Source organism: Martes martes (genome assembly GCF_963455335.1).
Source record: "Martes martes genome assembly, chromosome: 7".
Taxonomy (NCBI): domain Eukaryota; kingdom Metazoa; phylum Chordata; class Mammalia; order Carnivora; family Mustelidae; genus Martes; species Martes martes.
In genome coordinates, this window is record NC_137894.1 from 97,093,977 (window position 1) to 97,112,941 (window position 18,965).

The 18,965-nt window shown below is 36.5% G+C and overlaps 1 protein-coding gene across 1 annotated transcript in view; it reads right to left on the reverse strand.

Annotated features, from left to right (window-relative positions):
• The window catches only part of MAP4K5 (mitogen-activated protein kinase kinase kinase kinase 5), a 113,146-nt gene that overhangs the window by 30,864 nt on the left and 63,317 nt on the right, over nucleotides 1–18,965 (reverse strand). The window contains exons 13-16 of the mRNA XM_080807907.1: nucleotides 18,715–18,831; nucleotides 13,159–13,237; nucleotides 1,459–1,517; nucleotides 383–450 (exon numbers count right to left, since the gene is read on the reverse strand). Coding sequence (XP_080664033.1) covers nucleotides 383–450; nucleotides 1,459–1,517; nucleotides 13,159–13,237; nucleotides 18,715–18,831 — 323 coding nt within the window. The remainder of the gene's footprint in view (nucleotides 1–382; nucleotides 451–1,458; nucleotides 1,518–13,158; nucleotides 13,238–18,714; nucleotides 18,832–18,965) is intronic.

Genomic DNA, 18,965 nt, shown 5'->3' on the forward strand with positions numbered 1-18,965 from the left:
GAAGCTTAATTTATACTGATAAAAGGCACAGCACAATTTAAGAATGAAAATTAAAACTTATTAGAATAAACCAATCCCTCCCAATACTGTTTTTTTTTTTTTTCATTTTATTTCTTCTCAGTGTTCTAATATAATCAAGTGAAATATAGTTAAAAAGGGGTGCCTGAGTGGCTCAGTGGGTTGAGCCCCTGCCTTCAGCTCGGGTCATGATCTCGGGGTCCTGGGATCGAGCCCTGCATCGGGCTCTCTGCTCGGCAGGAAGCCTGCTTCCCCCTCTCTCTCTGCCTGCCTCTCTGCCTACTTGTGATCTCTCTCTCTCTCTGTCAAATAAACAAATAAACAAAATCTTAAAAAATATATATATAGTTTAAAAACAACTTACTTGCCAGTATTTGCACCATCAACAAAAGGATTCCACTGTAATACAAAATTTGGGTCTGATGACAATCCCTGTGAAGGTGAAAAAATAGTTTAAACTCTTCCCTTATAATAGATATAAATCATCTTATTTGAGTCAAGAAAATATTCAGTGTCATGATTATTAATCATCTTGGCTTTCATCAATTTTTTAATCTCCAGCTAGATTTGCTATTATTTGACATATTTAGGTCAATGATTCATTATCAGCTGACTTATGCTTAAGAAGTTCCATAAACATACTAAATAAAGTTTCAAACAACAAGCCGTCTTTACCATTGCTAATATATTCCAAATAAAACAGAAAAACATAACTCTGAATTATCTGGATCACTAATCTATTAGTGTAGAAAACTAATCATCATATTATTAAACAACAGTGAACTATCATGAACTTACTGGTGCTATTTTTTCCCAATGCCATGGAAATTGAGAATTATATATATAGCAATATATACAGTAAGAAAAGCACTACTGCCAAATGTTAAGAATGAAAAGATCCATTAATAGAAGATAATTCTTCTAAAAATTATACTTTGCCAAAGCTGAAAAATAAAGTAAATATTAAGATAACATCTAGGCAACTCTAATAACTTGCTCTATTACTTATTTCTTTTTAGATAAGGAAAGGTTTAATTAAATAGTAACCTCAAAATAAGAGCAATGGTTAAAAAAGAAGCTATACTAACAAATAAATACTAAAACCAGTAAGGTAATGCAAAAATATACTCTAAACCTAAAGAGTTGATAAGAAAAAAGATCCTGAGAGTGTAAAGCTGAGCATCAAATTCATATATTTAATAACTTCATGTAAATCCTGCCAAAGACTCAGAAGGCTTAAAATGAATGGTTAAAATGGTATATTACACATTATATCTTAGTCAAAATATACATAGCTTTTTCAAACTTTAATGTGTGAGATGCAGTATCTAAATTATTGCTTAGAAGACTATATAACTTTGTTCCTTAGTCAAAGTATACCTAATTCTAAGTTTTCTCAAATTTTAATTTGTAAAGTACTTCAAAAGTAGTAATGCCTACCATTTCATCCCGTGCTTCTGTTTCTTTTCTCAGAGGAGGTTCAAACTGTAATTTGTCAACTGCAAAATATGTAACAGATATTCACAAACTCTATCTTAAAGGGTTAGTCTCAGAAATGTAACAAGTAGCACATGTACTGGGGAAAGGGGAAGGGAGAAAGAAGAAAAGTCAAAACCTTTTCATTTTTTATTGCAAGAGTACCCCCTTTTTTTATATTTACTGAAAGAAGATAACAATTTGGTATCTTCCTAACAACTCTACTTAATTCTCAGTTGGAGTCAGGAAATTAAATATTTAGCACTTTTTGTGTATAAGAGATTTCAAAAAATTAATCAAAATATCTATTTGGACTAAGAAAAAACACTGAGGATTTTCTCTGTCTAGGCTGCAACTCTGTTCTAAGGCTACAATTTTATGGCAGGGATGAACCTCCCCAAATTACCTGTAACTATCTAAAAACAACAAATAGTATTTAAATTAAATATTATAATAGTATTTAGAAATTTAATATATTTTGCTCCTTGTGTATTTTACTCGGCCTGCTCAAACTTCTCTTATGTGAAACATCCTAAGACAGAGAAAAGGATGGCTTGTTATCTACCATAAAGGATGGCTTATTATCTACTTACAGTTGTTTTTTGGGATTTTTTAAAGTAGGATGGAGCCCAACATAGGGCTTGAACTCATGACCCTGAGATCAAGATCTGAACTGAAATCAAGATGCAGATGCTTAACGAAGTTAGCCACCCAAGTGCTCCATAAAAAAAATTATTATAAAATTTAATGTGACTAAAAACTAAACAAATAAAATTCATACTTGTATCATAGAGATGCAAGATCCCCACACACAATCTTGGCAAAAAAAAAAAAAAAATCATTTTCAAAAAGGATCCAGTTGGAAATGCCATTAGCGGGAGGAGTCAAGATGGTGGAGAAGTAGCAGGCTGAGACTACATCAGGTAGCAGGAGATCAGCTAGATAGCTTATCAAACCATTGCAAACACCTACAAATCCAACGGGAGATCGAAGAGAAGAACAGCAATTCTAGAAACAGAAAATCGACCACTTTCTGAAAGGTAGGACCGGCGGAGAAGTGAATCCAAAGCGACGGGAAGATAGACCGCGGGGGGAGGGGCCGGCTCCCGGCAAGCGGTGGAGCAACGGGAGCACAAAATCGGGACTTTTAAAAGTCGGCTCCACTGAGGGACACCACTCCAGAGGCTAAACCGGGGTGAAGCCCACATGGGGTCAGCATGGCCCCAGGTCCTGCAGGGTCACAGAAGGATCGGGGGTGTCTGAGTGTCACAGAGCTCGCAGGTATTAGACCGGGGAAGCCGGCTACAGAGAGAGCCGAGGAGTGAGCTCTCAGCTAGAGGTCGCAGGCTGGGTGAGCTCGGAGCACGGCCAGAGGCGAGGGAGATGGGAGTGATTGGGCTCTTTTCTCTGAGGGCGCACTGAGGAATGGGGCCCCGAGCTCTCGGCTCCTCTGGGCCGGGGAATGGGAGGCCGCCATTTTCATTCCCGTCCTCCAGAACTCTATGGAAAGTGTTCAGCGGACCCCAAAGCGAACCCGAGCAGATTACTTAGCCCGGCCCCTGGTAAGGGCGGTGTAATTCTGCCTCGGGCAAAGACACTTGCGAATCACTACAACAGGCCCCTCCCCCAGAAGATCAACAAGAAATCCAGCCAAGACCAAGTTCACCTACCAAGGAGAGCAGCAGAATTCCAAAGGAAGAGAAAGCAAAGCATGGAACTCATGGCTTTCTCTCCATGATTCTTTAGTCTTGCGGTTAATTTAATTTTTTTTAATTTAATTTGCTTTTTCTTCTGCTAAATTTTTTTTAACTTTTACCCTCTTCTTTTTTAACATTTTTTAACTAGTTTATCTAATATATATATTTTTTTCTTTTTTATATTTTTTCTTTATTTGTTTTCTTTTTTTAATTTTTTTTTTCTTTTTTCTGAACTTCTTTTTATCCCCTTTCTCCTCTCCATGATTTGGGGCCTCTTCTGATTTGGTTAAAGAGCATTTTCCTGGGGTCTTTGCCACCTTTTTAGTATTTTATTTGCTCCTTCATATACTCTTATCTGGACAAAATGACAAGGCGGAAAAACTCACCACAAAAAAAAAAAAAAAAAAAAAGAACAAGAGGCAGTACCGAAGGCTAGGGACCTAATCAATACAGACATTGGTAATATGTCAGATCTAGAGTTCACAATGACGATTCTCAAGGTTCTAGCTGGGCTCGAAAAAGGCATGGAAGATATTAGAGAAACCCTCTCTGGAGAGATAAAAGCCCTTTCTGGAGAAATAAAAGAACTAAAATCTAACCAAGTTGAAATCAAAAAAGCTATTCATGAGGTGCAATCAAAAATGGAGGCTCTTACTGCTAGGATAAATGAGGCAGAAGAAAGAATTCGTGATATAGAAGACCAAATGACAGAGAATAAAGAAGCTGAGTAAAAGAGGGACAAACAGTTACTGGACCACGAGGGGAGAATTTGAGAGATAAGTGACACCATAAGACGAAACAACATTAGAATAATTGGGATTCCAGAAGAAGAAGAAAGAGAGAGGGGAGCAAAAGGTATATTGGAGAGAATTATTGGAGAGAATTGCCCTAATATGGCAAAGGGAACAAGCATCAAAATCCAGGAGGTGCAGAGAACCCCCCTCAAAATCAACAAGAATAGGTCCACACCCCGTCACCTAATAGTCAAATTTACAAGTCTTAGTGACAAAGAGAAAATCCTGAAAGCAGCCCAGGAAAAGAAGTCTGTAACATACAATGGTAAAAATATTAGATTGGCAGCAGACTTATCCACAGAGACCTAGCAGGCCAGAAAGAACTGGCATGAGATATTCAGAGCACTAAACGAGAAAAACATGCAGCCAAGAATACTATATCCAGCTAGGCTATCATTCAAAATAGAAGGAGAGATAAAAAGCTTCCAGGACAAACAAAAACTGAAAGAATTTGCAAACACCAAACCAGCCCTACAGGAAATATTGAAAGGGGTCCTCTAAGCAAAGAGAGAGTCTAAAAGTAGTAGATCAGAAAGGAACAGAAACAATATACAGTAACAGTCACCTTACAGGCAATACAAAGGCACTAAATTCATATCTCTCAATAGTTGCCCTGAATGTCAATGGGCTAAATGCCCCAATCAAAAGACACAGGGTATCAGAATGGATTAAAAAAACAAACAAACCATCAATATGTTGCCTACAAGAAACTCATTTTAGACCCGAAGACAGCTCCAGATTTAAAGTGAGGGGGTGGAAAACAATTTACCATGCTAATGGACATCAGAAGAAAGCTGGGGTGGCAATCCTTCTATCAGATCAATTAGATTTTAAGCCAAAGACTGTAATAAGAGATGAGGAAGGACACTATATCATACTCAAAGGGTCTATCCAACAAGAAGATCTAACAGTTTTAAATATCTATGCCCCTAACATGGGAGCAGCCAACTATATAAACCAACTAATAACAAAATCAAAGAAACACATCAATAATAATACAATAATAGTAGGGGAATTTAACACTCCCCTCACTGAAATGGACAGATCATCCAAGCAAAAGATCAACAAGGAAATAAAGGCCTTAAATGACACACTGGACCAGAGGGACATCACAGATATATTCAGAACATTTCATCCCAAAGCAACAGAACACACATTCTTCTCTAGTGCACATGGAACATTCTCCAGAATAGATCACATCCTGGGTCATAAATCAGGTCTCAACTGGTATCAAAAGATTGGGATCATTCCCTGCATATTTTCAGACCACAATGCTCTGAAGCTAGAACTCAATCACTAGAGGAAATTTGGAAAGAACGCAAATACATGGAGACTAAACAGCATCCTTCTAAAGAATGAATGGGTCAACCAGGAAATTAAAGAAGAATTGAAAAAATTCATGGAAACAAATGGTAATGAAAACACAATGATTCAAAATCTGTGGGACACAGCAAAGGCAGTCCTGAGAGGAAAATATATAGCAGTACAAGCCTTTCTCAAGAAACAAGAAAGGTCTCAAATACACAACCTGACCCTACACCTAAAGGAGCTGGGGAAAGAACAACAAAGAAAGCCTAAATCCAGCAGGAGAAGAGAAATCATAAAGATCAGAGCAGAAATCAATGAAATAGAAACCAAAAAAACAATAGAACAAATCAACAAAACTAGGAGTTGGTTCTTTGAAAGAATTAATAAGATTGATAAACCCCTGGCCAGAGTTATCAAAAAGAAAAGAGAAAGGACCCAAATAAGTAAAATCATGAACGAAAGAGGAGAGATCACAACTAACACCAAAGAAATACAAACAATTATAAGAACATACTATGAGCAACTCTACGCCAACAAATTTGACAATCTGGAAGAAACGGATGCATTCCTAGAAACATATAAACTACCACAACTGAACCAGGAAGAAATAGAAAACCTGAACAGACCCATAACCAGTAAGGAGATTGAAACAGTCATCAAAAATCTCCAAACAAAGCCCAGGGCCAGACGGCTTCCCAGGGGAATTCTACCAAACATTTAAAGAAGAACTAATTCCTATTCTCCTGAAACTGTTCCAAAAAATAGAAATGGAAGGAAAACTTCCAAACTCATTTTATGAGGCCAGCATCACCTTGATCCCAAAACCAGACAAGGATCCCACCAAAAAAGAGAATTACAGACCAATATCCTTGATGAACACAGATGCGAAAATTCTCACCAAAATACTAGCCAATAGGATTCAACAGTACATTAAAAGGATTATTCACCACGACCAAGTGGGATTTATTCCAGGGCTGCAAGGTTGGTTCAACATCCGCAAATCAATCAATGTGATACAACACATTAATAAAAGAAAGAACAAGAACCATATGATACTCTCAATAGATGCTGAAAAAGCATTTGACAAAGTGCAGCATCCCTTCCTGATCAAAACTCTTCAAAGTGTAGGGATAGAGGGCACATACCTCAATATTATCAAAGCCATCTATGAAAAATCCACCGCAAATATCATTCTCAATGGAGAAAAACTGAGAGCTTTTCCGCTAAGATCAGGAACATGGCAGGGATGTCCATTATCACCACTGCTATTCAACATAGTACTAGAAGTCCTAGCCTCAGCAATCAGACAACAAAAAGAAATTAAAGTTATCCAAATCAGCAAAGAAGAAGTCAAACTATCACTCTTTGCAGATGCTATGATACTATATGTGGAAAACCCAAAAGACTCCACTCCAAAACTGCTAGAGCTTGTACAGGAATTTAGTAAAATGTCAGGATATAAAATCAATGCACAGAAATCAGTTGCATTTCTCTACACCAACAACAAGACAGAAGAAAGAGAAATTAAGGAGTCAATCCCATTTACAATTGCACCCAAAACTATAAGATACCTAGGAATAAACCTAACCAAAGAGGCAAAGAATCAATACTCAGAAAACTATGAAGTACTCATGAAAGAAATTGAAGAAGACTCAAAGAAATGGAAAAATGTTCCATGCTCTGGATTGGAAGAACAAATATTGTGAAAATGTCTATGTTACCTAAAGCAATCTACACATTTAATGCAATCTCTATCAAAATCCCACCCATTTTTTCAAAGAAATGGAACAAATAATCCTAAAATTTATATGGAACCAGAAAAGACCCCGAATAGCCAAAGGAATATTGAAAAAGAAAGCCAAAGTTGGTGGCATCACAATTCCGGACTTCAAGCTCTATTACAAAGCTGTCATCATCAAGACAGCATGGTACTGGCACAAAAACAGACACATAGATCAATGGAACAGAATAGAGAGCCCAGAAATAGACCCTCAACTCTATGGTTATCTAATTTTCGACAAAGTGGGAAAGAATGTCCAATGGAAAAAAGATAGCCTCTTCAATAAATGGTGTTGGGAAAATTGGACGGCCACATGCAGAAAAATGAAAGTGGACCATTTCCTTACACCACACACGAAAATAGACTCAAAATGGATGAAGGACCTCAATGTGAGAAAGGAATCCTTCAAAATCCTTGAGGAGAACACAGGCAGCAACCTCTTTGACCTCAGTCGCAGCAACTTCTTCCTAGGAACATCGCCAAAGGCAACAGAAGCAAGGGCAAAAATGAACTATTGGGATTTCATCAAGATCAAAAGCTTTTGCACAGCAAAGGAAACAGTTAACAAAACCAAAAGACAATTGACAGAATGGGAGAAGATATTTGCAAATGACATATCAGATAAAGGGCTAGTGTCCAAAATCTATAAAGAACTTAGCAAACTCAACACCCAAAGAACAAATAATCCAATCAAGAAATGGGCAGAAGACATGAACAGACATTTCTGCAACAAAGACATCCAGATGGCCAACAGACACATGAAAAAGTGCTCCACATCACTTGGCATCAGGGAAATACAAATCAAAATACAAATCACAACCACTTCACACCAGTCAGAATGGCTAAAATTAACAAGTCAGGAAATGACAGATGCTGGCGAGGATGCGGAGAAAGGGGAACCCTCCTACACTGTTGGTGGGAATGCAAGCTGGTGCAACCACTCTGGAAAACAGCATGGAGGTTCCTCAGAAAGTTGAAAATAGAGCTACCCTACGACCCAGCAATTGCACTACTCGGTATTTACCCTAAAGGTACAAACGTAGTGATCCAAAGGGGCACGTGCACCCAAATGTTTATAGTAGCAATGTCTACAATAGCCAAACTATGGAAAGAACCTAGATGTCCATCAACATATGAATGGATAAAGAAGATGTGGTATATATACACAATGGAATACTATGCAGCCATCAAAAGAAATGAAATCTTGCCATTTGCGACGACATGGATGGAACTAGAGGGTATCATGCTTAGTGAAATAAGTCAATCGGAGAAAGACAACTATCATATGATCTCCCTGATATGAGGAAGTGGAGATGCAACATGGGGGGTTGGGGGATAGGAGAAGAATAAATGAAACAAGATGGGATCAGGAGGGAGACAAACCATAAGTGACTCTTAGTCTCACAAAACAAAATGAGGGTTGCTCGGGGGAGGGGGTATGGGAGAAGGGGGTGGGGTTATGGACATTGGGGAGGGTATGTGCTATGGTGAGTGCTGTGAAGTGCGTAAACCTGGTGATTCACAGACCTGTACCCCTGGGGATAAAAATACATTATATGTTTATAAAAAATAATAATAAATAAATAAATTTAAAAAAAAAAGGAAAGAAATACCATTAACTAAAAAAAAAAAAAAAAGGATCCAGTTGTTCTTATCTCTAAAACAAGATTTGTAAAGTAATACAAAGTACTTATATAATTCATTAAACAAAACCACTGTCATAAAAATTGTATCTACTTTTCAAAAATAACCTAAAAGACTTTCACTTATTAATAACTTATTTCTTAATACTATTGAAAAATATCTTAACTCAAAACCACTATTCTAATTCACTACTTCAACTCATTTGAGACAGAGATGAATTAAAGCTTTTCTTTTTTTGTCACTACTAGAAATACTGGCAGGCAAGCAGGTATAGAAAAGAAAGAGAAAATGTCATTATTATCTTTAACAATAAGAATTATAGATCAAGCAAATTTCAAGACTTACAAGAAATTCCAAGAAAAAAATGAGTTTCATAAACATTTAAGATGTTTTAAAACACAAGAAAAGTATTCCTTTAAAAAAAATCAAATTCCTTAAGACTATTCTAAATTATTACAGCCATTAACTTATGGCACAGAAATGCCAGCCAGAGCCTCCAATATCATTGGCTTATGTGGTAGATGGGACCTCAAATTATTTTGTTTTAAAGAAAATACTGACAGTAACTTTGGGTGCATCTTTGGCTTATGAAAATCCAAAGATGGGGAGGTCTTCTATTATACATAATTATTTATTTCTGTAAGATGATGTAGGTTCTAGCCACAATGAGTAACAGGAATTGGAATTATCTTTCTACTTTAAACAACTACATATATGTAACACCAATGTCTGTACAAATGATATGAAGTAATTATTTTGGGGTCGTGGATAACAGACCCCACAAGGCTGTAATCCTTGAGAGAAGGGAATCCATAGTGGTAAGATCCACATTCACTCTGGCTTTCTGCCTGGAGGCACTTTCCAAACTAGGACACAAGAAAGTGGAATCCAAAGAGAGAGTAACAGTGTTACTGGGTGCAGGAAACAAAGACTGGAGATTGGCGCTGCTTAGGTGGTGGGAATTTGAAGGGCAGAGTGCCAGAAATGAGAAAGTTACATGAAGGAGCTCTAGAAATATGCCAAGAAATCTTTGTCTTTGGTTGAATACTAAATCGTCCATGAGCAAACAAACAAATACCCAAGACTGTACAAACAGCTAACAGAGTGCTGTGAGCTAAATGTAGATTCTGGTGATCACAGAGTGCCGGGAAAGATAGCTGAGTTTCTAACCAGAGGAAGGAGCTTGCTGAATACTCTGGTAAAACCTCACACTAGCTTTAAGAGGAGCAAGCTGATGTACTCTTAATTAACTCTTTAAACACCTGCAGAATAAAGAGGACACAACCAGACACTCAGTGTTTCACCGTAATGTCCAAGATATAATAATAATAAAATAACCAGAGAAGAAGCAGGAGACTAGAAACCATAACCAGTTGAAAAATAGATATAGAACTTCAAATAAAGGGGCTTCCAAATAAATCATTCCAAATTTCCAAGAAAACAGGTGTCTAGGTCAATTTTCACAGTATTAGACCTGATATTCACCCTATCATATACATCTCTTTTTTTGTGTTACCACATTTCACTTGAACTCTACTTTCCAAAACCCACTCTTTTCCTTTGTTTAATGAGATGTTCCATAGTTCCTCTACTGTGTGTTTTCCCTCATTGCACAGAGTCAACAAACCTGACTTTGCTGGACTACACATTCACATTCATCCCTGGTGGTCTTAGACTAAGCCAAGACCCTAAAAATTACTTATTTCCACTGAAAACACACAGAATGTTTATTCTATAGTCACAAAATCCAAAAACTGGTAACAAATCAAATGCCCATCAACCAAGGAATGGATAAATTGTGTTATAATCCTACAATAAAATATTTTATTACTGTGAAGACAATGAACTATTGCTATACACGAAATGAATGACTCTCACAGACATAACGCTGAGCAAAAGAAACCAAGCAAAAAGGGTGCAAATTGTATATCCCATTTATCTGAGATCCAGATCAAGGTAAAAACCAATCTATGGAGACAAGAGAACAGAACAGTGATTAGCCTGGCCAATGAAAAGGGCAGGGGTGTATAGGAAGATAGAAGCGTTCTGACTGTGAAGGAGCACGAGGGAAGGGGACTTCAGAGATTCTGATAATGTTCTATATTTTGATCTGGGTGGCAGTTTCATGACTGTATACATTTTTAAAAATTCATCATACAGTATACCTAAGCATTTTACTATATGTAAGTTACCAGCTCAAATTTTAAAAAATGAAACAAAAAAAATAAGATTAAAACTAACTAGGTCTATACAAAACCTAGTAAACACATAAAAACAAAGTTATAAAATGCTCTTGATAGACACAAACGAAGACTTGAGAAAATATAAAGATAAATCACCAGTAAAATGACCTTCAACTTCACCAATTTTTTTTCTGGTATTGAAGCACAAAAAGCTTACTCGGTGAAGATATTAGTACTATGGCGTTCAGGAAGAACTAAGTCTTGAACTTACCTCTGCAAAAAGCCTATTTTAGTTAAGAAGACAGACTATCATAAAGGGGTCAACTCTCCCTAAGTTAATACATGAACTTTTATGAAATCTTGGTAAAAATACTGATAATTTTCCTTAACTAGATAAGCTGATTCTTAAGTTTATGTTTAAAAATACAATAGCCAAATATCATAACAAAGAACAGCAACAACATATATTTTGGGGGGGAGGAGTGAAGGGAGTAGGAGGAGGATTAGTCCTAACATATTTTAAAAGGTATTATGAAGACTAAATAATCAAATTATGCTATTGGCACATGACTAGACATACTAATGCAATGACAGAATTTCTGGAAAGAAACCAAAAATCTATATGGTCATTTAATACATCATAAAGGTGATATATCAAATCCACTAGTGAAAATATTAAGTTTTTAATAATTAGCATTTAGACAAATGGGTAGTCATTTAAAAAGAAACTGAAGTTGAATCCATACTTCATACCTCTTACCAAATAAATTAATATCTTGTATCAAAGATTTAAATATTAAAAAAGTAAAACTGTAAAAATAGAAGAAAAAATAGAATTCTATTGTGATCTTAAAATCAGGAAGGCTTTGCTAAATATGACACAAAATTCAAAAGCTATAGAAGAAAATATAGATGTTTGACAATATTAATTGAATACTTATAGACATGCAAAAAATAAAGAAGATAGCTTTATAATGGAATAGCAAATTTGCTTCTTTTCTGTATGGTATTTGAAGTCTAGAGAGCTCCCTTGGGATTATATAAGAAGACAGCATTAGAAATATCAACAATCTGAGGCTAACAAAGAGATAAAATCTCAAATTACTGGTTTAACTAAGAAAAGGCCTAACTGAATTGATGGATATGGGAAGGACATTCTAACTCTCCAATGACCTAGATATTTCCAAAGCTGTATCCAGAAAGCTAGAAATATTTGGGTTCAAGAAAACTCGGACTTCAACAAAATGCATGTCTGCAATAACTTTAATTAGCCTAAATACTTAATATATTATCTTCATTACAGTTTATAATTTTTTTTTTAAGATTTTATTTATTTGCCAGAGAGAAAGAGAGAGGGAGAGTACACACAAGCAGGCAGAGGCAGCGAGAGAAGCAGGCTCCCTGCCGAGCAAGGAGCCCGACGCCGGACTCGATTCCAGGACCCCAGAATCGTGACCTGAGCCGAAGGCAGCGGCCTAACCAACTGAGCCACCCAGGCGTCCCCAGTTTATAATTTTTTATCTTATTTTACTGTAAACTTTTAAAAATCTCTTTTGAAACAAGTATGCATTTAAGTCAATATACTCATACCTAAAATTTCTTTGCAAATCTGGTCTTCTAAATTAATCTGGCTAGAGTCACAAATATCCTTTATACAAAATATTTGTCAATGATTAATTTATTGAATAAACATCAATTTCCCCTTTTATGTGTGTATTTTAGAAAAGATTCATCTCCCCTGTTAACTTGACTAAAAAACCCAAAACCAACCCAAATGTCCAACAACAGGAAATTATTCAACTACAATATATGACCTCAGTGAAAAAGGACGCAACCTTTAATGGTTATAAAGGCTAGGCTAGGAAATGAAAATTTAAAGAAGCATTTAAAGAAAATGCTTGTATGTTAAGTAAATTTAGTCAGGGGAAAACATGAAGGCAATTTAGCAAAAATATTATCTATGGCTTGGTACTGTGTGATGAGATGGGCAATGTTAATTTTCTATTTTTTCCTCTTATACATTTTCTATAATGAATATACATTGCCTTTGTAATTAGTAAATAAAAACTATTTAATGAAAAAACAAGAGAACTCCATTATAAAACAAAGAAACAACCTCTATTTTAGTCGTTTATTCTAATTATGTTAAAGCATGTACCTTCCATTAGTCTGAAATTTTATTGTTCCAAAAAGACCCACAAAAATACCCAGCTCAACCCACCAAAACCACCAACTGAAAATGTATACCAAACACATACAGTTTATTTCTGAAGCTGTCCGTTCAGCTCTGGCATTCCTGTTTGTAGATCTAATTGTATGACGAATGATGGCATGGGGCTGTGAATAGAAGCATAATACACACACTTTAAAAAATTTCAGTGATAAAGTTAAAAGGTCAAATTTTTCTTTTTAACTAAATGATCATCTACTGACAAACATGACTATCTACTAATAGAATAAATTACGGGATAAACATAATAAAATGAACACAAATATGTTAAAAGTTATTCACTTATTCCATGTTTATACTGCATAAAATACTGAAAAGATGCAAAGAGAGAGAGAAATCTTATTTTCAAGGAGTTTGTAATCTAGGCAGTTAGGATGCACAAATAATATGATTAGAAAATGGTCAGTGCCATTCATTATGATGATTACTATTCATGCCCAGATGAAAAAGAAATGATTTCCACTTGCAGGGGTAGAGGAGTTCCTCATGACAGAGCTGTGATCTGATCTGGGCCCGAAGACAGTAGGTGTTGGATGTGCAGCAATGTGGGAAGCATTCTAGACAGCAGAGCCAAGACCAACCAAGGAATGCAAGAAGAAAAAGAAATTGTAGCATTCAGGGGAACTGAAGTTGGTTATTATTTGGCTTCAGTGAAGATTAAATGAAGAGATGACAAAGCTGGACAGACAGACTGGGAATGAGCCAGATCATGCAAGGCTCCAAATATCAGCTGAGGGCTCTCAATTTTATTTTCTTGGCAAAGGAATTTTTTGGAGATTTTACAAAAGAGGAGTGGTATTTTGGAGTCAGATTTAAGGGTAATTGGATAAGCATGTAAGAAGGTATGGAGGGGAGAAATACTGGATGCAGGAAGATTAAGAATACTGTAGTAAATCAAGTGAGAAGATTGCTACTTTACACCCTTTTGCATAAACTCCTGATCCTTTGAAATTAGCCTTCAGCTCAACTGCCGCCTATTAAATTTCTAATGACTCATTCTCATTCACTGAGAGTGACAGTGGCTCATACGTTTTCTCCTCTACTTCAAGACCCACCGTCATACCAACGGACTTCAACAGCCCATTGTTTGGGACTTAAGTTTTCTGACCTCATCTCACTCTTCCAGACTTCAATACATCAAGTCCTAAGATCACCCCCTGGACCTTGCCATCAGCTCTGATACTCAAACTCATGCTATGCTCCAAACTTTTCAGCCTTTGAGCTCACTCTCATTTACTCCCATTATGCTATTTCATGTTCACATTGGAATTCCAAGTCCATTTGACTCATTACCTTGTTAGCCCCCATCAGCGTTTCTCTTATCTTCACTCTTCTTCCTATCCAGTTTTATCTGGTGGTCTACAATTTCAAGCAATTTCTTGCCAATATCCTAAATGCCCTTTGCCCCACTGCCCTTCAGTACTCTGGCATGCCAGAATGACAACTTTGGATGAATTAAGCTACCTTTGTGTTTTTCTACTGGAGGAAAGTCACTGAGCAGACCACACTGAAAATTCATCTCATCTGAGGCTTCAACTTTGCCCACAAACACTTGCCTAATCATTTAACCCAACCCTTCTCCTTAATTACTATTTCACACTTTTTCTCCATACTCTCCAAACCCAATCATTTTCCCTCAGACTTTCAAGAGACGACCTTGCCATTTACCTCACAGAGAAAACTGGAATCATAAAAGAGAAAATATCTTCTGGCAATAATCTCAACTATCCTCCTCCTCTCATGCAGGTGAAGAAGTACTTCATACCTAAGATCAAGTGTCTCATAATCTAGATCCCAGCCTCTCCTCCTTTCTCAGAGACTTTGCCTATTCATCTTGTTCCTCTTAAATCTTTCTCATCTCTATCTATTGGATCCTCTTCATAAGCATTTAATCCTATTAAAAATTACCTTCCCCACTTAAACAATAACTAATTAAATAAATCCCCCACCAACTCAATTTCCTCTAGTCACTGTTCGTCCTACCTCTCCCTTTCACAACTAAATTGCATAAATGTATTGCTATACTTATCTTCCAAACCACTTCAATCTAGCTTCACCTCGATTAATTTGAGTATTATCCCTTTTAAAAAGTAATTAAGCATACCACCACCTAAAATCCAAAGAGTTAACTTATCTTCTAGGCAATATTCTTGTTAAAACTTTCCTTCCTTCTTTTAACGATCTTAATCAATCCTTTGCCGTTCCTCCTAGCCTACTTGATACTTTTTTTTTTTTTTAAGATTTATTTATTTACTTTGGAGAGAGGGAGGTGAGAGAGAGGGCACAGAAAGAGAGAGAATGAGAATCTTAAGCAGACTCCACACTGAGTGCAGAGCCTGACACAGGGCTTGACTGAAACCAAGAGTCAGACACTCAACTGACCGTGCCACCCACGTGTCCCCTAGCCTACTTGATTCTTAAATTTTGGAAGAAATCTCAGGTTGCTATCTTAGGCCCTCTTCTTTTCTCATTCTACATGCTTCCCTTGAGTATTCACATTTACTTTTTAAGGTATTAACTACTTCTATACTTTTTAAAAAATTTTATTCATTTATTTGACAGAGAGAGATCACAAGTAGGCAGAGAGGCAGACAGAGGGGGAGAGGGAAGCAGACTCCCCACTAAGCAGAGAGCCCAATGCGGGGCTTGATCCTAGGACCCTGGGATCATGACCTGAGCCAAAGGCAGACGCTTAACACAATGAGCCACCTGGGCGCCCCTACTTCTATACTTAATGATTTCCAAATTTATATCTGTAGTCCAAACTTTTCTCCCCAAGGTACAACCACATATCTAATTCCTTATGAGACCTCTCCATTTTGAAGTTTTGTGCGACATCAAAATTATACATAAAATTGAACTCCTTTTCTTCCCAAACCAGATTTTACTCTAATGTTCCTACCTCAATAAATGAGGCACTTTTATACCCCTTTAGGCATTCAAATAAAAACCTAGCAGTAATCTTTATTCATCCTCTACCCTCATGTCTTCATCCAATCCCCAACTTTCACAAAGAATTCCTGAATTAGTCCACTTTTCTTCATTCTTGCTCTACATTCCTAGTCTAAAACACCACCCATCTCCATTCTGGATGACCAGGATGGTCATCCTGGATGACCTCAGCAGCCTCTTAAAAGATTTCTAGAAATGGAATCACCATTCTGATGTCATAGAGATCTTTAAAAAAATGCATATACAGTTATGTCACTCACTCCCTTACCCTTAAATGGTTTCTACCACCTTTAGATAAAGCCCCAAATTTTTAACATGGTTTGAAATGGCCAGGGTTTAGCTCCATAATTTCACCTCCCACCATTCTTCTTCCTTGTTTTCTACACAAATGAGACTAACCTTTCTGTAGCTCCTCAAGTATGTAGCCTTCGTTTTTATCACCAGGCTTTCTAACATGCTATTATTCCCTCTGCTCAGAACAATTCTGCCTGTTCTCTTCCTCTAATTCCAATTTTTCCTTCAGGTTTCAACTTACATATCACTTCTACAGCAAGTACTTTCCTGTCCCTAAAATTTGCCTCCACGGCACACTGTATTTCCCATTCCATAACTGTTACCACACTTGTAAATTATTTGTTGGCATTTCTGAGTTTCCTTTAAGACTGTACCGTAAGTTCTTTGAAGGCAGGGATAGGGTGAATCTCATACACCATAGTGTTCCCAACTACCTGGCACAGGGATTTCAAGAACTGAAAAGTACGGTTTTATCATTAAACAGAAATGGAGAGAGTGGATCTGGGAAGCCCAGCAAAATAATGTGGGGAATAAAAAGAGTGTCTGGTTATTTATATAACAAATGACAAATTGGGGAATCAAGTAATACCAATACCACATTTAAGCTGCAACAATTTTAATAATTTTTTAATTTTTAAGGGATTAATATCTTAATTATTACAAGTCTGCAAATGATGGTTAACGTAAAAAAAAATCTATAGCCAGCTTATTCAATATTTTCAACTAAAAGTTCATTTAACATTCAACAAAATATTCATCAGTTACCTAATGACAAGGGTAAGACTATGCTATACACTAGGCAATGATTAATTTTTAAAGATTAATTTTCAAATATTATTTAATTGACTATTTCTATTAAATACATACATAGAAATAGTATCATTAATTAAATGATAGGCTTGATCTTGGGCAAATTACTTCTATTCTTTCTCCTTTATTCCCTCATTTATAAAATGTGGACAGTAATAGAATCTGTTGCAAAGGACTGTTCCGAGTATTAGATGAATTAACGTGAAAATTATCTGGTCCAATACTTGGCACACAATGACTACCCAAAGAGTGTTAGTAGTTATCATGATACTTACATGGTATAATTCAAAACTTAAGAACATAAAGCAGAACATTTACTTCAATAAATAATAACAAAATGTTTGGTTCTATAGTCTTGCCAGAGTGAAGGTAGAGATATAAAAGGAAATAAGGGCACAAAGAGAAATGAGATAAATTCAGAGAAACACAGAAATAAAAAGAAATCCTAAAAGGAGAGGAAGAAACCCTGGTGAAAAAAACACAGCTCTGTTTTTAAAGGTGTTTTTCTTTTAAAGATTTTATTTATTTATTTGACACAGAGAGAGAGAGAGAGAGAGAGAAAGATCACAAGTAGGTAGAGAGGCAGGCAGAGGGGTGCAGGGGGAAGCAGGCTCCCTGCTGAGCAGAGAGCCCGATGCGGGGCTTGATCCCAGGACCCTGAGATCATGACCCATGACCTGAGCCGAGGGCAGAGGCTTAACCCACTGAGCCACCCAGGTGCCCCCCACAGCTCTGTTTTATACAAGCTAAAGCGGTACCTGCCAATGGGCAGAAAGTCCCACATTCCTGACTTACAAGTTTTCTTGTTAAATAGAATATATTCAAAAAGGTTTTACAGTATTTTTGGAGAAAGAAAACAGAGGACTAGCACTAAATGTAATAATAGAAAACATAATAGTCTTCAACAAGTATTGGAAAGGATAAAATTTCTATGGGAACCTCAACTTAATTTTTAAAAATCATTTGTATTCTGTTAATAACCTGTATAACAGAAAAACTTAAAAATGACCAGTTGAATTTCTAGAGAGCCTCTTTTGTGAAAAATCTTATGTGCATGTGCTCTGGCTAACTTTTTGTTCTTTTGGTTCAAAGCACTGTTCCTAAAACCTTTTATTTCCTTCTACAGATGTCCTTTCTCGTCAAGGAGAGATCAGACTCTCACCAGAATCTGAGGTCTAGGGAGAAGGGAAAGCAGTTCTGGATTTCTGGAAGAGGAAAAAGACCTGATTCTAATCTTGGAAACCTCTTAATAACCTTGGGCAAATCAACTAGGAAAATAAAATGATATAAGTAGTTTTAATTAGACTAGTAATCCTCGTTCTTTCCAGAAAAAGTGTCAACCAGTTATGTTATATCGCAAATTTTTTAAAAGTATTAACTGGTAATTATATGCAGGATAAGTTTAGTTTACATTGCTAATTAATCTTTGTGGCTAAATCTGTTATAACTAGAAGAGTAAATTAGAAAATAAACTCTCAAACCATATTAAACATGTATTTTCAGATATCAGACTGCAAACACTCTTTACCTCAAAGTCATCGTCATCTCCCTCAGTGTAATGTGCATGGTTGTCTGGATTATTCACTTTGTCCAACAGTTCGACTGCTAGGGCCCTAGAGAGACCTGGCTGCCCTACAAACGTATGCTAAGTCAAAACAAAACAAAACAGAGTTTCATGAGTATGCTTTTACATCATTGTATATAGAAAATGTTATTTGTAATTTTTCATTCAGTAACTATCAGAGACAAGCATATGGGAGCCTACTAATACAAATAAAT